The sequence below is a fragment of the Chrysemys picta genome, chromosome 3 (genome assembly GCF_011386835.1).
Source record: "Chrysemys picta bellii isolate R12L10 chromosome 3, ASM1138683v2, whole genome shotgun sequence".
Classification (NCBI taxonomy): Eukaryota; Metazoa; Chordata; order Testudines; family Emydidae; genus Chrysemys; species Chrysemys picta.
This window is the reverse complement of record NC_088793.1, coordinates 42,638,747-42,665,616: the sequence shown is the minus strand read 5'-3', so window position 1 is coordinate 42,665,616 and position 26,870 is coordinate 42,638,747. Positions and strand designations below refer to the sequence as shown.

The 26,870-nt window shown below is 42.3% G+C and overlaps 1 protein-coding gene across 5 annotated transcripts in view; it reads right to left on the bottom strand.

The window, feature by feature from the left end:
- Positions 1-26,870, bottom strand: part of ARHGEF10 (Rho guanine nucleotide exchange factor 10) — a 170,578-nt gene that overhangs the window by 142,887 nt on the left and 821 nt on the right. For 4 of the 5 annotated variants that reach the window (XM_065590165.1, XM_005289688.5, XM_005289690.5 and 1 more), the window contains exon 2: positions 4,425-4,508. Coding sequence is in view for 3 of the 5 variants with exons in the window: in XM_005289688.5 (XP_005289745.2) it covers positions 4,425-4,461 (37 nt within the window). In the remaining 2 variants the exon portion in view is untranslated. Of the gene's footprint in view, positions 1-4,424; positions 4,509-14,605; positions 14,752-26,870 lie in introns of all 5 variants that reach the window. The other variant, XM_005289689.5, reaches the window with a different exon arrangement.

Genomic DNA, 26,870 nt, shown 5'->3' with positions numbered 1-26,870 from the left:
TAAGCATCATGCTGATTCAAAAAAATCATGAACAAAACACCAAGACTCACAAGAGGAATACCCTGATCTCACATTTTTTCAGAAGGCCAAATGAATTCTTCAATAACAAGGTTATCGCTGCTGAGCTAACTCAAGTTTACCACACAGTAGTCCAACACTCCTATCGCTCGTGTGACTGAACTTAAACTAGCACCTACCTTGTAGCCAGATTCAACGATTGCGAAGCATGTCAGCTGTGGCCGGACTAAAGTGGAGGCATTGATCAAAAATGTGCCGTCATCGCTCTCAACAGAATTTTTTAAAAGACCTCAGCAAGCCAGACGGTCCTTATTTCTCAGTTGCCACAGATGCATCTAAGAAGGGCAATGTGAAAACTTTCCCCTTATTGCTAAGATACTGGTGTGACGTTATTGATATAATCTGGGACCATATAGATCATTGTTGCAACCAAGGTCCTGTAGTGGCACCAAATCTGGTACAAAGGAGGTCAAATAAGGTGTCTAAGACAAGGTTATGGTTTGCTGGTTATGATTATGCTATCTGTATGCATATATCATTTTTGTATTTAAAGTTATAAGTATTGGCACTATACCGTCTGTATTTCAAAATTATGCTGTGATTCTGGGGGACACCCCAGACAAGTTAGTGTCAGCTCTGCCTAGCCTGCTTGATGGCCCATTAAGGGCCACCGGTTATACAACTGACCCATTGAGAGAAGGCAAATACGCCTTGTAACTCAGCAAAGTATGCAGGGACTTGCCCATGTGACTCCAGACTCCAATTTGCTGTAATTTTCCACAGTAAGAACAAAGAAGTGTTCTTACACCTGGAAAAAGACTATAAAAGGCTGATGCCTCATCTCCATCTGGTCTTCAATCCTGCTTCTTACCTCCGGAGGGACAAACAGAAGCTCTGCACAAAAGACTGATGACCCATCCCTGCTGGGGATGTACTCCAGAGACTTAATTTGAACCTGCAGTTTATTCTATCTCTGCAACAAGCCTGAACCAAGAACTATGCCATTACTGTATGTAATGGATTCCATTTAACCAATTCTGGCTCTAATCTATATGTTTTCCTTTTATGAATAAACCTTTAGATTTTAGATTCTGAAGGATTGGCAACAGCGTGATTTGTGGGTAAGATCTGATTTGTATATTGACCTGGGTCTGGGGCTTGGTCCTTTGGGATCAAGTGAACCTTTTCTCTTTTACTGAGGTATTAGTTTTCATAACCATTCATCCCCATAACGAATGGCACTGGTGGTGATACTGGGAAACTGGAGTATCTAAGGGAATTGCTTGTGTGACTTGTGGTTATCCAGTGGGGCAAAACCAAAGTCCTCTCTGGCTGTCTGGTTTGGTTTGCCTTAGAGGTGGAAAAACCCCAGCCTTGGGATGTAACTGTTCTGCTTTAAGCAATTTGTCCTGAATTGGCACTCTCAGTTGGGTCCCACCAAGACCAGCATCGTTACAACTGGACCCCCGAACATGGGGTCCAAGGTAAGCTTTGCTCATAGAAGTCTAACAGTTTATTGCCTCGTCAGTCTCGTCTCAACACATTACTTGAAAAACTTGCGACAAACTAGACCTAAACAAAGTGTCTTCCTACTGTGCTGATAATGCAAACGTGAATTATGGAAAGCAACAATCAGTGTACCAGAATTTTAAAAAACAAAATGAAAATATCTTGCCTGGAAACTGCCCTGACCATGTTGTGCACAACACCGTGAAACATGCTAGCAATACCCTACAAGTTGACATTGAGACTCTGGTGATTAAGACGTTCAATCATTTCAGCAGTTCTGCTAAGAGAGTAGCAGCATTGAAGGACATGTTTGACTTTGTGATATGGAGTATGCCACTTTACTGCGCCACGTTCCGACACGCTGAATGAGTTTTTTCCAAGCTGTAAACAGGCTTGTAAATACATGGCAGGCTGTTAAGTGCTACTTTGTTTCTCTGGGCAGTGAGAAGTGCCCAAAATCTTTATGGATGCTGTTCTTGGACATGGAAAATGGTGAACAAGGTGAGGGGCCTAGCAAAGTTGAGGTTCATCTGCTTTTCCTCCAGAATGTCCTGGAAATCTTCAATGATACTGTGCTCGGTTTGGAAAATGAGATTATGACAGCATGTGAAGTATATGCCATAATGAGTACTCTGAGAATTAAACTTCAGCAACAGAAGAATGACAAATTCTTTGTCTCCAAAATTGAAAATGCATTAACTGAGATGCTGCCTGTCACTGCTGCATGTCTCCAGAAAGACGTAAAATTTCATTAAGATGTGTCGATCCTATATTTGGAGAAATGGTTTGATTTTTCAACAACTGGCTACTTGTTCAATACCCAGTGCTTGAACATCAAAGTTAATAAGGCATTTGAATACAAGGATGTGTTTGCAAAAAACAGTGAATCTTGATCAGCTCTATGATGAGTACTGTATCAAAGACATCAGCTCCAAGTTGGAGCCTGGAAACGACTCAGCTGGGGAACTCTGGTCTCAAGTGCGGAGAAACAAGGACGGTAGCACTGAATTCCTAAACATGACAAAGCTGGTGTCATACGTGCTCAGTATACCAGTAAGCAACACATACACACAGCGTGTATTTTCAATTATGAAAGGTGCATGGACTGATGTCCAGAATTGAAACAGCATAGACTTGGTGCGGAGTGAAACCCTTGTCAAAATGAATTTCTGGATGAGCTGCAAGGACTTCTACAGCTTTGTGACTGCCCAGAAGCAAGTCATGACTATGGCAGAGTCATCCAAGAAGTTCTAGACTTCTGGCATGTCTGAGAGGTATGCAAATTGGGAAGCTGATTTACTGACTGAATAAAATACCCGGTCCTTTCCCCCTTTTTTTTTTTAGTGTACAAATAAATCTGTATGTTTAAATATGTATTACAATGAAGTCTAGAATTTAGTCGGGGGGCCATGACACTCACTGATTCCAGACCTCTGAGACTTAGTTTGCTTCAGCTGTCAGTGGCTGAAGCTGGGGCTGAAGGCAGGACTATGGGGCCTCCCCTCTGTGACTGCGGCTGGGGCTGGAGCCAGGGCTAGAAATACGACCCTTCGCTCTCCTGCCCTGCAAACAAGTCGGATTTTGCAACCGGGATATTGCGCCCCGTCCTGCGGCTTCAGCTGGGGGCTGGAGCTGGAGCCCTGTGCCCCTGGCCCTGTGGCTTCTGCTGGGGACTGGAGGTGGGACCATGAGTCCTTGCCCCGTGGCTTGTGGTGCGGGCTGCAGCAGGGGCTGTACACCCTTCTTGCAGCTTCCTCGGGCTGTGCGCCCCCTCTCATGGCTCTGGTTGGGGCTGTGCACCTGTGGCTCTCTTCGCCCCCTCCCCTCCCCGTTCACCCCCGCTCACCCAATGTGTCTTGATATTTCACTCTTGTGATCTGGTCATCCTAGCCATCCCTCAATCCAAGGATGATCTCTACCACAGATGTACATAGGAGTCCTGAGGGGACTCAGGAGTCCGATCCTGGAACTGCAAATCTGCCTGCAGTCGGTACAGACATTTTGTGGCGCTGGGAGAAAGTTATTTCTTTTTACTTCCTCCTCTCTCTGTGTTTTCAGCTTCAAGGGCGAACGTTCCATGTAGCAAGAGTCACTGTCTTTTTATAGCTTCGACTGCAGGCCGAGTGCTCCCACTGGGCACGGTAATCTAGCCAGAAATGTATGAGACAGCCTAGGCTTAGGGCACCTTTTCTAGCCCTCTCCCCATGCAGGATGAGCAGAGGGGCTCCTAAAGAGCACTCCTCAGTCACCATAGTAGCTGCCAAACTGCACTTCTGTCTCAATCCAGGTGCCAGATGACCATCTAACTCCTGCCGCCTATGTGCGGATTCATGAGGTCTCTTCCAACCCTAATCTTCTATGATTAACCTGTTTGCCTTGGGAGACCCTACCAGGAACATGAAGCTCCCAACAACTTAGCTCCGAGGATCATTGGAAACATGCAAGCCCCTTCACCACAACAAGGTGACGGTCCCGAAAGAGGACATTTCTGAATATATAATAATTTTGTATCAGTCTAATCAACTTTTAACACCTCATATTGGAGACAGTAACTGGCAGAGCTCGGAAATCAGATCAATGGATGAGGAAATTCATAGCAATGGGGAGATGGTTAAAAATGAAACTTCATGCTTGATTCAGTGCTCACAGAAATCATTGGAAAGAATCTGACATAATGCACCAACAATTAGGCCTTAAATATACATAACCCCTGAAGAACGGCCGAGGAATAATGGTTAAAGAACAAACAAAATGGGTTCATGAGGATAATGCCAACACGTACAACAAAAAACACCTGGAAAAAAGATCAAATTGACTAAAGATTTTTGGAAGTGGTTAGTGGGGAGGGGATATCTGTTACACTGTGAGTAACTAAAAAGCTGGAATATTACAGTTACCTTCAGGTGGTGGGGGAGGGAAATCCTCTGCCTCCATACTGCTATGCCCACTAATTTTCTGTTCCTTCAACAGAACGAATACCCCTGCAAGAAAGCACATTTTTTAAAAGGTAAACATTGTTTCCAGATTTAGCAAGTCTGCTTTTTTATTTATCTGAGTCTCATACTTTAGCCATCTAATACCATCACTAATGTCTTGGGACAAGAGAGGGAGCAGGGGCCCTATTTTCAAAAGGCTCTGGAACCGGATTTTCTTGTGCTCAGCATTCACAATTGGGGTCAGATTTTCTGAAGAGCTCAGCTCTTGTTTGAGCACCTAAATGAGAGCCAGATTTTCAAGAGCGCCTAGTACCCACTAGCTCCCACTGTAACACTTACGTTCCTTTGATAAACTGAGCATATTTCAGTGCCTACGTGCTTTGAAAATCTGCCCCCAAATTATGGGTGCTGAGCCCTTTTGTAAAATCCTTTTCCCCCCCATCACACACACAGGGTCAGGAGTTCTAAAGTACTCCTAGGTCATGACAATTCATTTTCCATTTGGCAGTTAACATCCAGAAATCACCAGTCTTGGCACCATGGAGTTAACTTGCTTGTTAGCAAACACCATACTGATGTATCTTTTTCCTTGCAACAAATAACTAACTTATGTTGACCTTGCAGTAATAATTTGCAGTGCCAGACAAGGCTGCCTTTGTTCACCTTGAGAAGTAACTACCATTGTCCTTTCACCACTTTGAACAAAAACTAGGGAAAGACAGTCAAGTTGTTATTGACTTTTAGAAAAGACCAGAAAAAATGGTTCAGTTTATAAAGGTCTAACAAAAAACACCTTTTAAACTCAACTTTTCTGGAAAGTGTGAAAATGTTGATCAAGCCCCACCCCTACTCACCTTTAGAAAAGGAGTGGAACAAGAAGGGTGTCTGGGCAGCCCACTTCCAGCCGGAGCTTCTAAAGGCAACCTGACCACCCTCCCCTCCTCTCTTGTGCAATACAACCACTATGCATACCAGTAGGCCTAATGTTCTCAATGACTCAAGTGTAACAAGATTCTCTGGATCATCCCCACATTTTGACCCAGACTGCAACATGGAAGAGAAAAATCCCAGAATATGAAAGAGCCTTTTCTCTCTTCCCACAATATTATCAATTATTATTGTTTGTATTATAACAACACTTAGAGGGCCCAACTGGGCTTCATTGTCCTAGACACTATGGTAAGAGACAGTCCTGCTCTAGAGAGCTTCCAGTCTAAAAAGAGACAAGACAGTCAAAGGGGAAGAAGGGAAACTGAGGCAGAGAGGGGTGAAGTGACTTTCCCAAGATTACACAGCAAGTCAGTGGCAGAGTCAGGATTGGAACCCAGGTTTCCTGAATCCCAGTCCCAAGTGGCCCATTTCTGGTTCATCAATAAAGCAGTGAGAGTGGAAAGGATTTCACAGGGTTTGGGGCTATACCATCCCACAATGCAAGGAGTTGGAAAGTCTTCAGAGTCATAAAAGTATGGAAAGTCAAAGGGCTTTTCTACATGGTGAGGTAGCGCAGTTCAGGGGTGAGATTTCTAAAGTGCACTATCATGTTGTGCATTACTTGGTGTGTGTAGACCTAACTGGTGTGTACAAAATGTTCCTGAATGTACTTGCCATACTGTTATAGATTTAGGAGGGAGGCTGCTGGCAGTCCCAAAGTATTCAGATAAGCATTCACATTTCTACATGAAAGACTCTTCTCAGGCCTTGGCTACACTTACCCGCTAGTTCGGCGGCTGGCAATCGAACTTCTGGGTTCGACTTATCGCATCTAGTCTGGACGCGATAAGTCGAACCCGGAAGTGCTCGCCGTCGACTGCGGTACTCAAGCTCGGCGAGAGGAGTACCGCGGAGTCGACGGGGGAGCCTGCCTGCCGAGTGTGGACCAAGGTAAGTTCGAACTAAGGTACTTCGAACTTCAGCTACGTTATTCACGTAGCTGAAGTTCCGTACCTTAGTTCGAATTAGGGGGGTAGTGTAGACCTGGCCTCAGTTGCTTTACGCTTTACCCATCATCATTACTAATTCTCAATCAAGTCATAGATATTTATGAAGTCATTTGGTGCTTAAGGCTGAAAAGGTTTGACATCCATACACAACATCTATCTATTAAGGAAATGTGTTTTCCCTTAAAATATAAAGGAAACATTTCCCCACTCTGTCTCTCCTCAAACCTCTCTTGCTCCCATATATTTCCATGGAACAGAAAGGAATGCCCTACTTATAAAAACTTTCAAATCATGTCATCAGGAATGCATTTTTCCCACCAAAATTACCATGTGAAATAAAGGAAGAGTTATGGTTACTTGATAGGGTTATTTTTCCATTTCTTTAAGCTTGAGTAGTAACTGGAACTCACATTTCCAAAGATGGAACACATAACTAGTTACGTCCTGAAGGTAAACCCTGTATCTCTAGATTTTTTTTGTCAAATATCCACAAATGCTACCTAGAAGGCCTCCAACAGATTACTGTATGTTCTTTTCCATATAGAGTGGTACACATACAGCTTCATTCCAGTGGCTACAATCATTTTTTAAACGATTTGTGTCTTCACAGCCAAATAATAGTAAAAATGTAAAGAACTAAGCCGAGGAAGTTTTTAATACCACTGCCATTTTGATATTTCTCATTAAAATGTATAGTGGTCTCTATTTATCTAAGAGACAAGGTGGGTGAGGTTATATTACCTCTCACACCTCCTCTCTCTAATATCTTTGGACTGACACGGCTAAAACACCACTCTACTTAACTACGATACTTAATATAGTCCCCTTTGCCTTGATATCCGAGTACCTTGCAGTCTTTAATCCCTCACAACACCCCTGTGAGGTAGGAAGTGTCCCATTGTACAGAGATACAAAGACTCAGTGACTTGCCCCAAATCACACAGGAAGTCTGTGGCAAAGCAGGAACTTTGATTCAGGTCTCCCAAATCCTAGGCTAGTACACTACCCACTGGAACCTGCAGTTATCCATAGAAGCTGCAGCTGCTCATGGAAGAATATCTTATGACCCCGATAGATATATCTTTACAATAATTTGACTTTTCCTTCCAGACATCAGAAATTTTGTTTTATGTTTTTGTGCAATTTGGATTTTGGATGTAAAGACGAATGTTCCATCCATAGTCATATGAGAGAGAGAGAGAGAGAGAGATTGTATTTTGGGTTCAAATGCCTCCCTAAGCAAAGCAAAGCAAACAATTCCCTTCCCACCTACCTAAGGCTGATCTATAGTTGTAGAACACTCTTTAAGGACCCACAGGTGGCAAAACCATAAACCATACTGTTAGGGTGACCAGAAAGCAAGTGTGAAAAATCAGGACGGGGGTGGGAGGGTAATAGGAGCCTATATCAGAAAAAGCGCCTAATATCGGGACTATCCCTATAAAAATCGGGACATCTGGTCACCCTACATACTGTACATAACAAAAAATAAAAAGGCTAAGGATGGCAAGCTTTCTTTGCTCTGTTGTCTGGACATCCCAGGACAATGAGAGCTCACTGAGAGAGTTCTCTGTCAATGCAAGCAGAGCCATCTGACAGGAAAGTGGAGCCAGAAAGCTACCAAGATGGTTTAAAGCAGCAGGTCTCAAACTGTGAGTCACAACCCTGTTTTAATGAGGTCATGAGGCCTGGCATTAGACTTGCTCAGGCCCAGGGATGAAAGTGAAGTCCAAGCCCCCCACCCTGGGCAGCAAGGTTCGGGCTTCAGCCCTGGGCAGCAGGGCTGAAGCCCTTAGGACTCGGCTTTGGCTCCCACACCCCACGGGGCAGGAGACCACAGGCTTTGGTCCCCCGTCCTGGGGCTGTGTAGTATTTTTTATTGTCAGAAGGGGGTCATGGTGCAAGTTTGAGAACCGCTGGTTTAAAGCAATAGGATGCTGGGATGATCTCCAAGGATAGCCTCCTATCACAAGGTAACAAGACGGGGATTCCAACCCCATTTCAATCTAAAGCACTAGGCTTTGACCATGAAAGACACTTGGTGTGGCCTAAATTTCAGAGGTGCTGAGCACATGGTCTTCAGGCCTTAAGGTTTTATGAAGACTACCAGGAAATCAGAACTTTTCACAAAGAGGTTAGTTATTGACAAGACTAAAACCCTGATAGCAGGAAGTGCTACTTGGCTGGGTAACAAAAACCCACCCATTTCAAGTCTTGCCCAAAGGACACTGAAAGAAAGTCACCATTGCTTTCTGTGGACCAATTCCCACTCATGACTATGTCAGGATTATCACTGGTGTGTCCTCACGCTACCTAGAACACCTCTACCACAATAGAACGCTGTCCTCAGGAGCCAAAAAAATCTTACCGCGTTATAGGTGAAACTGCGTTATATCGAACTTGCTTTGATCCACTGGAGCGTGCAGCCCCACCCCCCTAGAGCACTGCTTTACCGTGTTATATCGGGGTAGACGTGTAGTACAGCTTAATGAATGTGTTTATCTTACTGCTTGAGAAAGCGCTCTAATTTTGGCATAACCTTGGCAGTGAAAGGTATAAAATGTACCACAATTTTTCAGCTAGGAGTATGCAAACAGTGTCCTGTGTGGGTTTCCAGCACAGGAAAATCCCTCCTTATTGATTCTAGGCAAATATAGCATGTGAGCACTTTTTTTTTTTTTTTTTATAAAAGAAGTACTTGTACAACAGAAGGATGGCCACAGAAACAGGAGCGGTACAAGTGTCTCCAAAACTGTGAGAGGCAACTAGACACAACTACAGGACTGTCTCCTGCATAGGCCATTACACATCAAACTGCCAAGTTTTCTATCTCCACCAAAAGAGCCATTTCTACAAACTTGATAACGGCACAGACCATATTTTACACGGCAGCCCTTTAAAACAGAGAGTGAATCACAGTTGCAGTCATACCAAGATTCTTTATTGCTAAGGGTGCAATAGGTATGAGCTAGCAAGTATACCCTACCTAATTCATGAAAGAAAAGAGGGAAGCAGGTTATTTTCCATGCAAGCCTGCCCCTTAGAGAGAGTGCTGTGCATGTGAGCTGTAGAATGACTGCTGTGAGACAGCCTATAAGGCTATCAGAAAGGTTGTAGGGAGTGGGGGTGGAAAGGGAAGAATCTGCCCACACCAAGTATGTGAATGTCAAAAACACCATTGTGCCTACTCCAGCTATTGAACATGGCCTGGTTAATGACTAATTGTGAGGCTTGTTCACCCAACTATAGAACTCCCTCTGAGATATAAATCTTGCTGTACAGAGTTTGGGGCTTGTTTGGTTTTGTTTCATTGTATTTTTTTTTTAATCTCTCTAAAGTTGAAATTTCTGCAGAGAAAATAAAAATTCCAAGCACAGTTTGTTCTCTATGTAAGGCCATAATTAGGAACCATGGATCCTGTGTATTAAAGCAAGATTCATGTTACAAAGACTGTCTATGAAGGGTGACTTGAGCAGGCACTCAGACTGGGACAGCTCTTTTCAATAGTGGGAGCCCTATAGCGAGAGTATATGAAAAATGAATCACAAAGTTTTCATTCTTAATTGTTTTATTGATATTTGGATTTAATAACAAATATCTAACATATTAAAGGAAATACTAAGGGCTACAAAACAAAAACATTAATTCAGGAATAGAACAAAATCCTTATAAGAGAAGGTCCCCAAATCACCATATGTGGAATGAATTAAAATAAGGAAAACATTTCCTTCGCAATACATGCACACAGTAAGTATGAGACCTAATGTTTCAGTATCTAAGATCCTATCCTGATCCCATTAAAATCATTCACTCGAATGGCAGGGAGTAAACATTTTTCAGAGATAGTTGAATTATGTATAAAATATCATAAAACCCCTTAGAACCTTATTCTGCCACCTTTATACGAACACTGAGTAGCACCTTGCTTTAGGTTAGATTATGGCATTGCAACAAGCACTGAGCAACGGGCAATGCAGATTTTTTCTGTCCAAGGAGTGGACTGAGAACCAGACTGAGGCTCAGATTCACAGTTTGTTTCTTGCTCCCTTGCTCCAGTGGAGGATATTATCCGCAGCGGCCCTGTGCCTGTTGCAGATTATCTTCCTCAGTACTTCAGCTCATGTGATGGCCCATATGTTGGGGAAAAAAGGAGAGGATCTAAGGCTCCGCCCACTCCCTGCTCACCTATGTAGGAGAGACTGAAACAATCCCATGGTCACTGCTATCCCTCACACAGCGCTGTGAGGGGGGTAGGAAGTGCTGTGGATTATGGGGTATTTATATCTCCTTACCGCCTTGTGTTGGCAGAAAAGATGGGCCGAAGTCTGGCCTTTTGTGAACGGCCTCATTGATTTCAGTGGGACTATTTATAAGAAATAAATAAAATAATAAGTTCTTATATAGCACTTTTCATCCCTAGGTGCCAAGAGAGGTCACTATCATTATTCCCAACTTACAGATGGGAAAGCAGAGGCACAGAGTGAAGAAGTGACTTGCTTAAGGTCATACAACAGACCGGAGGCAAAGCCTGAACTAGAACTCTGAGGACCAGTGTGATGCTCTATCCACTAGGTCATGCGGCCTCAGAAATAAGGCACTACTCAGCATCAACAGCAGCAGCAGAACTTGAACCCTAGATAAGTATAATTCATGTTCCTGAAAAAACTAAATCGAGTCATCCAGGTTACCATCATCCCTCCCCCCGCCCCCCCCCCACTTAATTCTCTACTTTCTACCAGAGGAGAGAGGATGGTCCAATGGTTAAGGCACTGACCTAGGACTTGATCGAATTGGGTTCTACCTCAGAGGGGTGTCATGAGGATAACTCTATTAAAGATTGTGAGGTATTCGGACACTACGGTGATGGTGACCATATTAGTATTTAAAATAGGCAGATAAATAGATATCTGTGCTAACAGAAACAAAACAAAAAATCCAAAAAACAAAGAAACACTCTTGGCACCATGGAAGGTAAAAAAGAGCAAACTTAGATCGGAAGCTCTTGGAGGCAGGGACCATGTTTTTTCGCCTCTGCTTCTACAGAACTCAGTGCAATAAGAAACATGACTGGGACTTCTAGGTGTTACCTCGATACACTAAATCTTCTCTTATTATTTACTATTTGTATTTATTCTCAATTTGGCTGAAAACAAAAGAAAAGTCTGAAAACTCATGAGGAAGAGTCAATAACTTTATGTCTGTTTCAAATGACAATTATTTGGAAAAATATAGATTTTCCAAATGTATTCAATGTTTTTCCATCCTCCAAATGCTCTTGCTCTCAGTACTTTGATATCAAAGTAACTAAACTGTTCTTGTAAAGATTTACATTCTTAATTAGGTCAGAAGAATGCTTCACACCGCACAAAACATTCAATCACAATGCGGATCTATGCACTATTTGACTGCATACATATTAAGAAGCCATGATAAAGCAAAACTTATTTTTATTAGTATAAAAACCACATCAGAACCAAAATTAACACTAGCGTTTTCTGCTTTTTCAATAGTGACTTGCGATTGCTTTGAGAGAAAGAAAAAGTTCTGTTTTGAGAACAATTCTACTTCCCCAGCAAAATCACCCACTGACTCCAGAATTAAACTAGGCTTCCAGAATAAAACAAAATGAAATAAATAATTATACATACATACATACACACACACACAAAATGCAGTTTACTTATTTTTTTTAAAACAAAAATAATTAATGGCTTGCTCCAACCTCCCATTCAAGTCAATACGAGTCACTGACTTTTATAAAGCAAGAATGAATTATCTTCTAATATATGTATGGAGCTTTCACCTGGCTATTTCTGATAAAAAGAGAGAAAATGATACACTGAATTCCCAAGGGCCTAATTCTACTCCCATTCATTTTAGCAGATCAGGATCCAACTAAGGCAGTTAATGTAAATATTTACCGTTCTTTTGGATCTGATCACCTTTGGAAAAACTAATTGCCTTGTTTCCGGTCAGGAAAAGTAATGTTGACTACATCTGAAAGTTATAGTTCAATATTTTCAGCAGCCTCATTTAAAAACAAACACACACAGATCACTAAGAACATAATAAATAAAATCTCTCATTCTCCATAGCTCTAACTAACAAAGAATTTGAAGTAAACAGGAAAGTGCTTTTGCAACTTAGTCCCACAAACAGAATTGGAATGTGGATTCCAGAAAACTATCAATAATTGCATTCACCCAATTATCTGCAATATTGAAATGTTATCCAAACAAATCAGAAATATTGTAGTAATGCAGCCATTGTTTTTCTACAAAAACTATAACTAAAGCAAGGAAAAACACAAAAAAAGGAAACAATACTACTACTGCCAATACAAATACTAGCATACGGTATATCGCATCTTCAAAAAGCTTTACAAATACTATTTAAAAATATTGGGACTTCTGCGCTTAACCCTGATACCAACAATCTTCACTTCTTAATTTACATGCAGATGGACCCAATGATTGGGTAGAGTCTTTTCCATGTCGACATCTATTATTCTATTCTTAAAGTACAGTCACCAATGCCAATAGGATTTTATTTGAACCACAGGTTGTGTGACCAACTGGTTTGCAGCAAAAACAATTATATAAAATGTAATAGTAAATACAAAAAAAAAATGCTTTCACGTAATACTAAGGTTGAGAAATTGAGCACCCAAAAGTACGTAAACTACAAAGTTGAAAGCTCAATTAAGTCTGGCCTGAGAGAGAGAGAGAGAGAGAGAGAGAGAGAGCATCCATATTATATCTTTGGCTAGGTCAACAGCTTGTTTCATATGCCTTATTTCCACTTCTGTAAAATTAGATAATAATGTTTATCCTCCCTTGTAAAGCATTTTGAGATCTATGGATGCATTATCCACGTTTAATTAGATAAGAGAAGGATGAAAGAAAATATGGTAATATCAGAGAAAGTTTGTAGTCTATTTTCTTAACTAGAAAATTTCAACTTAACTTTTTTATTTTCTTTGAACAGTCTTTCCAAAAGAGAGTAGAGAATAGAAACCAGGGTGAAAGTTTAATCTTGAACTTGGAACCTAATAGCATGCAATCAGAATTTAGTTCCAAGTAACAAGTATTGTGCAATGCAGTAAGTCACTGAAGCAGATTTTCCAAAAATACGACTCCTATTCACTACCACTTCAATAAAACAATTTCTTTTGGTCTGGTTAACTATTTGCCCACACATGACATTCAGCTTCAGTTTTCATGTTTGAGCAGCTAATGTGTATGAAATGAATCAACGTTATGCAGTTATGCATTGCTTCCCACCGTTTTGCTGATTCATGCAATTAAGAAAAAAAAAAAAATGAATGCATGTTCTTATTTGGGACTGAGAAAGCCAGCAAAAACATCTTGCATTTCCCCGATTAGCAACATTCATATTCTTTAATAAAAAAAAAAAAAAAAAAACCACTACTAGTCATGCTTACACATCCTCAGATTCAAAAATACCATTCACTAAGTCTTTTTCTTCTAGTCATGTCAAGATTTCTTCTTCTAAGAAAAATGTGTAATTGGTTTAATTTTGGATAGAAACTAAGGGCAAAATTCTCCTCTCAGAGACACATTACAGATCTTGACTCCAAGATTCTGCTCTCTCTCCAGACAGGAATTTCCTACTGATATCACAAGGTGTTCTACACATGGAGAGAGAGCAGAATATTAGAGTCCTGATCCATTATATAGAACTGAGAAGGGAATTTTTCCCTAAACTGACTAATGCATCTCCTTTCCTCATCATGTATGAAGAACATAATTACCACAATATGTCTGTACATTATATTTGTGATTCTCAACCTGTGGTCTGTGAACTACTGGTGGTCTTCCAGACATTTGCCGGTGGTCCACGAAAAGATAGCTTTCCCCCTTTTTACACCCTCTAAATTACATTAACATACAGTTAGGATGCATTAAGCACTTTCTCAATATTAATTTTCCATGAAAGCAATTATAGTTACAACAGGGATGTTCTGTGAATAGGAAGGGGAGAGGAAGACATCCACAAGACAATCTCTCTGTCTATATGAGGGCCATACTAAGAAAAAAATTTGAGAAACCCTATACTAACTCCATAACTTTGATCTTATTAAAATATGCTGTATATCTAGCACAATCCTTATTAATTGACAAGCAGCAGGAAAACAAATATACATGGGTTTTGGTAACAAAATAAATAGAGGTTACTTACTGTAACTGGAAGTTCTTTGAGATGTGCGGAATACAGATAGGGACCATACACGAGTGTCTGTGTGCTGCACGCACCTGAATCCAGAAATTGTTCAAAGCAGTGACTGTTGACTCATACATGTGCAGTAGCTTCCTTTGTGGTCTCAACTGCGGGTATAAGAGGCAGTATGGGTCAACGTCTCTCCTGTTGCTCTTCTTACTGCAATCCAACAGGATCCACAGCGGAGGGAAAGAAGGGCGGGTAGTGGAATACGGATATGGAACACATCTCGAAAAACATCTAGTTACAGTAAGTAACCTCCATTTCGTCGAGTGATGGTCCTTATGTGTATTCCACATGTGGGTGACTGGCAAGCAGTAGTCAGACTGGAGGAGAGTGCAAGGAACCGGATAGCAGAGATGCTTGTAGTACTGCTGTTCCTAAGGTTGCATCTGCCATTGTAGAGCATAGCGTGTCGCAAACGTGTGGACAGAGCTCCAAGTTACTGCTCTGCAAATGTCCTGCAGTGGAAAGTCCTAAAAGGATGCCCCGAAGGCCACTTGTGTTTGTGTGGAGTAAGCTGTAAAACCCGCATGAGGAGGAATTTTTGCTATTTTGCAGCATTCTAAGATGCATCCCAAAACCCACTAAGAAATCTCTGAGGATATGGCTTACCCATGCACTCTTTCTGCTACAGCAACAAGGAGTCTCAGAAATTTTTTTAATGGGATTGGTTCTTTGCAGGTAGAATGCACCTGACATCAAGGGAATGAAGTCTCTTGTCTTCAGAAGCAGCATGGGGTTTTGGCAAAAACAGAGGCAAGTGTATTGATTGATTGATATGGAACTCAAACAATCTTGAGGAGGAATTTGGGATGTAACCAAGGGGAGACCTTCTCTGTGAAATACTGTAAAAGGAGGGTCTGTCATCATTGCTCTTAGCTCACTGACCCTTCTGGCCAAAGCAATGGCCACTAAGAACTAGGGATGTAAATAATGTTTTAAAAAAGTAAAATGTTTAAACTATTAAAATCTTACTGGTTAAACGTTTAACTGTTAGGCTCCGCTGCCTCCCTATGTGCCCAGGATCCCGGCTGCCGGCCCCGCATGCCACGGGTTCTGGCTACCAGCCCCGCACAGAGCCCGGTCATGGGGCAAGCAGCCGAGACCCCAGGGGCGGGGTGGCGGCCAGGACCCATGGCTTATTGGTTAACATTTTACATCCCTACTAAGAATGCCACCTTTATAGACAAGTGGGTCATAGCGCATGTTGCCATAGGTTCCAAGAGTGAACCTGTGAGTGTTGACAGAACAAGCTTAAGGTCCCTTTGAGGGATAGGTTTAATGCTGGGTGGAAGTGTCCCGATCAAGCCCTTCATAAATCACACAGTAGCCAGGAGTGTTAAAGACAGAAGTCCCTCCACCAGAGGGAGGAAGGCACTAATCGCTGCTAGGTGTACCCCAATGAAGGGCCAGGTCTTTAAGGAGACAAGATAGTCTAGGATAACTGGAATGCCCACAGTATCAAGCAAATGTTGTTGGCAATGTGCCAAGGCTGAAAAGCAGCATCATTTAGCCTGATAACATGCTCTAGTACAGGGGCGGGCGAACTTTTTGGCCTGAGGGCCGCATTGGGTTTCGTAAATTGTATGGCGGGCCGGTTAGGGGAGAGAGTTGTGCCCTAGCCCCCACCTCCTATCTGTCCCCCCAGGACTCCTGCCCCATCCAACCCCCCCTGTTCCCTGACCCCCCCCCCCCCCCCAGACCACCTGCCCCATCCACACACTCCTGCTCCCTGACCGTCCCTGGACCCCCAACACCCAATCCAACCCCTCCTCTCATTCCTGATGGCCCCTCCGGCACCCCTGCCCCATCCAACCACCCCTTCTCCCTGTCCTGACTTCCCCCGGAACCCCTGCCCCTGACTGCCCCCACCACCCCCATCCAACCTCCCCTCCTTCCTGACTGCCCCCCAGGATCCCTGCCCCCATTCAACTCCCTATTCCCCCCTGACCCCTATCCACACCCCCTCCCCCTGACCACCACTCCAAACTCCCCTGCCCTCTATCCAATCCCCCCTGCTCCGTGCCCCCTTACCGCACTGCCTGGAGCACCAGTGGCTGGCAATGCTACAGCCGCACTGCCTGGCTGGAGCCGCCACCACGCAGCACAGAGACTGAGTCAGGCCGGGCTCTGCAGCTGTGCTGCCCCAGGAGCTCATAGCCCCACCCCTGAGCATTGCGCTGGCAGTGGAGTGAGCGAGCTGAGGCTGCGGGGGGAGAGGGAACAGCGAGGGAGGAGCCGGGGGCTTGCCTCCCAGGCCAGGAGCTCAGGGGCCGGGCAAGACGGTCCTGCGGGCCGGATGTGGCCTGTGGGCCATAGTTTGCCTACCTCTGCTCTAGTAGAATCTTTTCTACTTTGGTTAAGGATTTCCTAAACAGGGGCAGAGCATAAGCATTCTATTTCTGATAAGAACATAAGAACGGCCATACTGGGTCAGACCAATGATACTGAAACCCCTTGTCCACATGCTTTTTGACCCCCTCAAAGAATTCTAGCAGATTGGTGAGGCATGATTTCCCTTTACAACAACCATGTTGACTCTGCCCCAACAAATTATGTTCATCTATGTGTCTGACAGTTTCAACCATTTGTTTCGATACTGTAATTGCCGGGATCACCTCTGGAGCCCTTTTTAAAAATTGGCTGATTTAAATGATAGGTTACAGACTACAGTTACTCGTTTTGCAATTTCACATTTGAGTTCCTTCAGAACACTTGGGTGAATACCATCTGGTCCGGGTGACTTATTACTGTTTAGTTTATCAATTTGTTCCACAATCTCCTCTACTGACACCTTGCGATGCTCTGTACCTGGGGAGGGGGAACACCTAGCACCCCCATGTTCATCCTTGTAAAATGATTGTGTGGTACCCAATGCAAAGTTTGTCATGTCGGGTGTCTTTGGAAGGCTCATGATGCACTGAGCATTGTTGTTATAGTAACTGTTATTACAGTAATGTTATAGGTTGTAATTTCATGTATATAGTTATGAGGCTAAAAATATGTTCTCATGGCTTTAAACAAGCAAGGCAAAAACTCTAAGAGCAGAGGGGCAATTCACATCTCATCAGGGCATGTATGGGACAAACCCAGCCTCACAGGAACAAAGGACACTGGCCTAGGCAGCAAAGGATCTGCTGGACTCTCGAGTGAGTCACTCCCCTTCCCTTGGTTAGTTAGGACTACGATGAGGAAATGCCTGACCCTGAAGGGGGGAGGGCAAAGCCAAGAGGCAAGAAAGGACACAATAAAAGGGAGAGACATTCGCCACGTTCTCTCTCTCTTCCACCTCCATCTACAGACACCACACCAAGCGATTGAAGCGCTGATCAAAGGGGAGAGCCTGGCTGAAGGGCAGCAAGCCAGCCTGTAGTGAGAAACATCTAAGTTTGTAAGGGCACTGAAAGTGTTAAGATCAGCTTTGAATAAGTTTCTTTCATTTGACCAAATCAGACTTGTTATGTTTTGACTTATAATCACTTAAAATTTATTTTTTGTAGTTAATTAATCTGTTTGTTTATTCTACCTGAAGCAGTGCGTTTGGTTTGAAGTAGGTCAGAGACTCCTCTTGGGAGAACAAGCCTGGTACACATCAATTTCTTTGTTAAATTGATGAACTCTCATAAGCTTGCAGCATCCAGCCAGCATAACTGGCCACTGCAAGACAGAGGATCCCAGCGTTGTGACCAGATGTCCTGATTTTATAGGGACAGTCCCAATATTCAGGGCTTTTCTTATATAGGTGCCTATTATTTCGCCATCCCCATCCTGATTTTTCACACTTGCTATCTGGTCACCCTAACGCTGGTAATATGGAGAGTGTGAAGTGGGGTGGTTGTAGTCTAAAGGACTCTCTGGTGTTTCCTCCTGGGGACTAGAGCATAAATCCCCTGAGATTGCAGAGTGGCTTGAGTCCTTCAGAGAATGCAAGGATCCGTCTGTCTTTTCATTAAAAAGGTTGAACTCAAAGGGGAGGTGTTGGATGGTGTTTTGGACCTCTCTAGGAAAGCCCAACAACTGGAGCCATGAGTCCCTTCATGTCTGGACGCCGCATCTGCAGCATCTATGGCAGCCTGGAGAGCCACCTAAGCTACTAAGCTCTCCTCATCCAGAAAGGACTTGAATTGGACTCAGTCTTCCACGGGAAGTTTGTCTCTAAAGTTCACAAGCCTGACGTGGGTGCTGAAATCACATTTTGCTAATAATGCTTGGTAATTTGCAATACAAAATTGGACACCTGCAGAGCAGACCCAACTATCCAGCAGATCCAGTCTCTTGGAGCCCTTATCTGCCAGGATGGATTTCTGATATGGCGATTGAGCTCTTTCCATAGCCGCCTGTACCACCAGCAAGTTAGGAGCGGGATGGGAAAACAAGAAGTCAGCTTGTTTGGCAGGAGCCAGACAACATCTTTTTGCTGTAGGGGCACAAGATGCTGGTTTGTGTCAAACCACTCTGGCTGGTTCTAATGTGGCCTTATGAATTGGAAGAGGCCACGCCAGTCAGTCCCTGTGGTTGCAAAATGTCCAAGAGCCAGTGTTGAAGGTCCTGGACCTCTTCTAATGGATGTGTATATCGTTAGTGACCCTTTGCAACAGCTCCCGATACTGAGGCTGGTCTTCCAGTGAAGAACGCAATGAAGGAGTGACGCTATCATCCAGAGATGATGAGAACGCCCCTACTGGAACTGTTACTACCGGCAGAAGTGGTTCTGGCTCTTCTTCCTCATACACCTATGGAACTGGCTTATGAGAAAGGAAAGAGCAGTCGGACTCTGGGGGGTGGTCTGCATGCCTGCCATATGAGCCCCAAGGCCCTGATAAGGCCAGGAGAAAGGGTTCATTGGTCATGGTGACCCTAACTGAATCAGTACCTGCTGTTCATGTCGGGGGTCATATCTGAAGGGATGATAAGTACAGCCTTTGAATTGTCTGTCAGAGTTCCTGTGCCTTTGCAGAGATACTGGTGCAACTATCTCTTCTGACTCCTCAGATTCCAAAGGACGATTCCATCAGTAGCAGTGGTACTGTTGGTACCAGGGTGCTCCTGCCTGATGGGTGGAGATGGAACTGTTCCTGAGAAACCAGTAATGATTCTTCCTCCAGACTAAGGAAATCCCTCAGGAGGGCAGGGCCTGGAAGGAGTGGAGATTGCAAGTACAGGAGGAATATATCCTCCAGTGTTACAATTGTCTCCATACAGCCCAAAGTCCAGGGAGTTCCAGCAGAGATGCCTGAAGGATGTGGCTTGTGCGTCACATCCAAACAGTTTCTGGATAAATGAGGAGGCACTGATTAGGAGTCCAGATCTGCATTCATAGCTGGGACTGGCAAGCGCAAGCGTCTGACTTTCTGCTTTAGTACTGCAGTTACCACCAGAATTAGCAGATCCCCCCTCCCCCCCCCCCATGCCTTGCCCTCCAGCCTGGGGCTCTTCAGCAGAGCTGGTTCCATGGGCACAATATGTGACAGCTCAGGGAGGAAACATTTCTTCTGGACAGTCCTCTGTGGGGGATCTGTCCCTGTACCCATGAGAGTATCCCTTACTCTCATGGGGAGCCTTATAGAAGGAGTTCTTGGGCTTTGGTGGTAAAGGCTCCGCTCCAAGGCTTGTGTTTGGAGGGGCACTGCTGGTCAGTTGAGGCCAATGTACGGGGGGGGGGGGGGAATGAGGTCTCCCGGCCCACGTCAGAGTGGGGGCTCACAGCAACTTTTTTAGTTAGCGCTCTTGACCCTCTCTAGTTATAGGTGGAAAGGGATTGACAGATATTGCACTTTGCAGAGATGTGCCTCACTCTGTTAATATAGGCACCATTGATGCTCATCAGTGATGGAGAAGGAGCAAGGGCAGGAGACACAATTCTTGCATCTTGGGATTCTGGGCACAGTTCCAGGGTGATGAGAATTTCCCCTGATTTGGGGGGGGGGGGGGGGGGAGGGAACTATCCTATACTAACTAACTATAACTACTAAGCCAAGATATAAAAAACTATTTACAAAAAGAAGATTTCACTTTACAGATTATGCATGGAGTGAAAGACTCCATGCAGCAGTATGAAGGAACTGGAGGTGTCGACCTGCACTGCTTCTTATGCCCTCGGTCAGGAGCATGAAGGAAACTACTGCACATGTGTGGGTCAAGGACACTGCTTTGAAGAATTTCCGGACTTGGGTGTATGACATGTATATGCACCCATGTGAGGAATACACACAGGGACCATCACTCGAAAAACTTAAAAATTCTGTGAACCCACATGTGTACATTTTTCAGTAATATGACTGTACATAGACATCTGCAAGACAGCTCTTAAAACACCCATTATCTATGTATTCTCCTTAAAAAAAAAAAAAAAAAAATGTGTGGAACACTCATTAGTAACTCTGCAATTGGGCTGCAGGGTTACCGACCAACTTGAAAATGGTAAAAAATTAAGAGTAAGAGACATTTACAATTTCATTCACAGTTGTTAAATTAACACTAATCATCTTCCATATGAAGCCGTCACATGGGACAGCTGCTCCAGGGCACACTGCAGTAACAGCACGAAAACAGGAGCTAGACTTGAGAAAAGGCACATGTACAGTAGTTAAATGAACAGCCAGACAACACTAAGAAGCACTTTCAAAAGTGTTCTTAATTAACAAGTGCATTATCTATTCAAGTGACATCATCATAGGACCTAATCACATCAGCCATACCATCAGGGGCTCATTCACCTGCACATCTACCAAGGTGATATATGCCATCATGTGCCAGCAATGCCCCTCTGCCATGTACATTGGCCAAACCGGACAGTCTCTACGCAAAAGAATTAATGGACAACAATCTGACATCAGGAATCATAATACTCAAAAGCCAGTGGGAGAACACTTTAACCTGTCTGGCCATTCAATGTCAGACCTGCGGGTGGCTATCTTACAACAGAAAAACTTCAAAAACAGACTCCAAGGAGAGACTGCTGAGCTGGAATTGATATGCAAACTAGACACAATCAACTCAGGACTGAATAAGGACTGGGAATGGCTGAGCCATTACAAACATTGAATCTATCTCCCCTTGTAAGTATTCTCACACTTCTTATCAAACTGTCTGTACCGGGCTATCTTGATTATCAATCCAAAAGTTTTTTCCCCCTCTTACTTAATTGGCCTCTCAGAGTTGAGAAGACAACTCCCACCTGTTCATGCTCTCGGTATGTGTGTGTATGTATGTATGTATGTATATTTTATATATACTCAATATTTATTCCACTCTATATGCATCTGAAGAAGTGGGCTGTAGTCCACGAAAGCTTATGCTCTAATAAATTTGTTAGTCTCTAAGGTGCCACAAGTACTCCTGTTCTTTAAGTGACTGGTGTTACTTATGCAATTCTAACCTGGAACTGCCACTGGAAACTATTTATTTATTATTTTAAAATAAATCTGAAATGGGCTAAAGCAAAATAGAAACTGCGAGAGAGAAACGGAATGAAAAATCTCTTCCTCCAAGTGTAGCAATGAAGCAAGGTATGAATTCCACAATATCAATTACTTCAGCACATACAGTGCCCTCAATTTTGTAGGAATGAAAAATATTTGAATAATCCAGCTGATTGTAGGTCTGAATAAGAGACTTAAAAAAAAACAGAAAGAACTCATCAAAATACCTTCATACTGAGATTATGTAATTTGGCTTAAGCACTTCAGAACATGGTGCTAATGAAAGATGATCTCTATAAAAATCAGATTGTAGAACAATTATATCTGCCTCTAAACACTAGAAAAGTTGTCTACTTCATTATAGAAAGACACTAGCCTTTCCATATCTAAGGTATAAGCGATTTTCTGTTATAAGACTAACATGTCTAACAGAAGTACATACCATTAAGCTGCAGAGAGCATCATCATGCTTGATTTATCTTTTTAAATATCTAAAAGCCATATAGGGGCTCCGGCAGGACCAAAATTCACAACAGGAGCATCTGTGGTGTTTATATTATGCAACACAAGTACTTGATGATACACAGATAAATACCATCAATGTCTGAAGATCAATAACAAACTAAAGTGTCCTGGGAGGGAAAAATTCAAAACAAGCATTTACAACAGAAGGAAATTCCCAGAGGAAAAAAAAAAAAAAACTTGTTAAAATGGATTTAAGGATGAAATACATATCAATAACGTAAGGGGGGAAACCCAACATTTTAAAAGAACATCGCAGTTTTAAAAATCTAATATATCTTAGAACATCAGGAAACTGAAAACTAAGGTTAGATATAAAAATAAAAGCTTGGAAGTATGGAAATACATAGTTGAAATAGCCAAAACAACTGTAATTCTGTCCCTATATCCTTATCATAGTGTGGGCCATCCTTATAATATATTTCAGAGTGGTAGCCGTGTTAGTCTGTATCAGCAAAAACAATGAGAAGATCTTGTGGCACCTTAGAAACTAACAAATTTATCTGGGCATAAGCTTTCGTGGGCTAAAACCCACTTTATCAGATACATGGAGTAGAAAATACAGAGGCAGGTATAAATACACAGCACATGAAAAGATGGGAGTTGCCTTATCAAGTGGGGGGTCAGTGCTAACGAGCCAATTCAATTAAGATGGAAGTGGGCTATTCAACAGTTGACAAGAAGGAGTGAATACCAAGGGAGGAAAAAAAATCACTTCAAAAAACAGACTCCAATGAGAAACTGTAAAACTGGAATTAATTTGCAAACTGGACACCATCAAATTAGTCCTGAATAAAGAGTGGGAGTGGATGGATCACTACAAAAACTAATTTCTCACTGCTAATACTCCCACCTTCTTGTCAACTGTTTGAAATGGGCCACCTTGATTACATATGCCTCATTAGCACTACAAAAGTGATTTTTCCTCCCTTGGTATTCACCCCTTCTTGTCAACGGTTGAGAATAGCCCACTTCCACCTTAATTGAATTGGCACGTTAGCACTGACCCCCCACTTGGTAAGGCAACTCCCATCTTTTTATGTGCTGTGCATTTATACCTGCCTCTGTATTTTCCACTCCATGCATCTGATGAAGTGGGTTTTAGCCCATGAAAGCTTATGCCCAGATACATTTGTTAGTCTCTAAGGTGCCACAAGGACTCCTTGTTATTTTTCCTTGTAACAGACACAGGTCTAGGATAAGTATTTAAACTATTGGGCCTGCTCTTCAGCTGGTGTTAATTGACACAGTGTCATTGAAGTAAATGAGGCTTCACTGATTTACACCAGTTAAGAATTTGGCCTCTTTTCTATTTTTAAAAATTATTAACCATGAGAATGTAATATAATGGATGGATGTGTCAGCTCCTCTAGGTCACAGAGTGTCTAATCAGCTTCCTGGAGAGTTACTTTGGGGTATTTGTAAAGTGAGAGAGGTCCGGGTAGCTACCTGGTTATTGGGTGGTAGAATCTCAGACCCATCTCAAGAAAGTAAGTATATTGCTTGTGGAGAGGAGGTGAATGGGGTAGCCTGATCTTTGCAGCTTAGAGTAGAATTGTGGATAGCAGAGGCATTGGGTACCCATAACTTACATTGGTTTTAATGGAAGTTGAGGTCATGTAGCATATTGCAGGGGGCACTCAGCACCTTATTTTATGATAAGACTAAAACAAAGCATTTTTTAAAAACTACCTTCCTTTCCATAGCTGGGCTGCTCATTCCATTTGCTAGTTTTCCCCTCTCCTCCTTTACATCTTAAGGAAATCCCAACATTTGGGTATGATACAAATGCAGGCTATAAGTCTGCTCAGTTTTTATTTTAAACCTTGGAATCACTCCACTGAAATAATAACTATTTCATCGCAGCAGATAGCTTCTGAATGAAGGCTATTCTTTTGCTTTAAGAGTTAATGATATCATTATACTAGGGATTGCTTTACACATTTTTGATTAGTGAAACAATTAGCAAGATTACCGGTAAAACATTTAAATAGAATACCTCTAGTTCCACCAAGGAACTGTAGAGAAGGAACCAAGGTGCCATTTAAGATGTCAAAGGTAATTTGGAATTCAATTAGACACTTTTTTTGTTTTTAAATAAGCTATATATTGTGCGTGTAGATATGAAAGAATATCCATAGATATTTTCTTACAGAAAAAAAAGCGTGTTGTACTGCTGTGCTAACCTCTACTTTTAAAACGTTAAACTCCTGGGCATACAACTTTCACAAATATCAAATGTCAAGTTGGTGTCTAAAGAACTACTGTCCTTGACCAGCTACACATGTGAACAGTTCATGGGCTACTGAGCCTGGGGGGTGGAATGGGATAAGATGCATTAAACTGAACAATGCCTGAAGTCATATAATCAAAGCTAAGATCAAACAGATCACCCAAGTGAAAAGAATGAAGGGCCTGATGCTGAGGAGATAGCAGCTGAATGACCACAACTCTCCTAGAAGTGGCTGACTGCAATGGCAATTGTAGGTACTCAGCACCTCTCAGGATCAGGCAGGAAATACATATATTATGTCTCCAAAATGGAAAATGCAGGACTTTGGGTTTACTGCTGAAAGCATGGTTCATCAGGGTTTACTAAAGACAAGAGAGGCTTCTGGGAAAATATCCCATTTCTTTACAAGAATAAGAGGTTTATAGTTATGACATTTTCCTATTCCATTAATAAAAATGGATTTAGACCAGAAGAGGGGAAAATCATTTTTAGTATAGCAGTGAAATTAAGAAGCATCAAATTTAAAACAGGTAAAAGGAAATATGTTTTTATACCTAGCTTGATTCACCTCTGGAGCTTGCTGCCACAGATACTGTGGCCAAGATCTTTAGTAGGATTCATAAGTAGTACTGAATAAAAACATCCACAGTTGTACTGCGGTAAATTTATGAAGGATATAAAGACTCATGCCTCAGGACCCAAGCCAAGTACCAGAAAAGAAACTTTTCCTATGGGCAAGTTATTCCCTAATTGTCTATTCCCAAGCATGTGGTACTGGCCACTGCTGAAGTCACCATATTGAATTAGATGGATCATAGTCTGATCTAATACTGAAAGAGCAAGGCATTGTCTATCACACACACTATGGCATTGCTTCTGTATCCAAAAATTTTAACTACAAAGAAATCAAGGGAAATATTGATTATATACTGTGTGTTGCCGTGTTGTAGTCATGTTGGTCCCAGGAGGAAATACTTTCTCATATCATCTATCTTGTCTCTCTTATATACTGTATATGGAAGGAATTGTTTGACCATACCATAACTATTCATATTTTTCATTAGTTTTACAGAACTTCATTGATTTTAATTGCCTATCAAAAAGCCAGCGTTGGACAAGTAAACTGTTAAATAAAAAGAGTGAGCCTAAAGTGATACAATGTCCTTGAAATTATTTTTATTTTTTACTAATCACTCCCAGGTGCCAATCTGAAAACTGGGCAGAACCCCAAAGTTGGAGAATATATATATTTTTGCTAATAAATCTAAGCATACACATTTAACTGCATCTTGAGCACTTACTACCTTACAGCTGAAAAACCAGTGAAAATAGTTTGTGTGTTCTTATCGTACATCAGAAATATTGCTAGTCTAGAAAAGTAGTAAATGCCATCATTGCTCACTTATTTTTGTAATGAAGCAATCTTTATGCAGATAAAACATGCCCTAATAGAAACAAATACAAGAAAGCAACAATACAAGTTTTCTCCTACTTCTTCACACGCACTGGTGAATTTTTTTTTTAGAAATAACTTTAACCCAGCTGTCCACAACCCAGAAGATTTGCAAGTACTTCTCGATTATTTTACCCCACAAGTCAACTGGGGTACACATGAATTCTAGCTCACTGGAAATTTTAAGCACAAAATAAGAAATTCGCAGAAACTACTGTTTTAGGGACATGAAAATGTCCTCTGGCCCAATGTGCTTGACCTTTTAAAAATGTACAAAAGAAAAAAGGTGCCAAAACATAAATGAGCAGTCTTTGAAACTGCATGAAAAGTTTAACTCCCCAATGGAGAAAAGTCTCAGTTGAAAGATATGGGGGTCTCTGAGCAGCCACCTGTCTGCCAATCATCCTACAGCTCACAAGTACTTTCTCTCGGAGAAAGTTTATTAAAAGGGAAAAAAAAAAATCTTCAACCGGATTTCAAAAGGGCTGGGTTTTTCATTTCTACAGAAAAAAGTGATTGTTCTTCTCTAAAGGCTCAATTTAGTAGGGTACCCCCAGCACTCCAGTGTCAGAGAAGCACTATTTATTTACATAG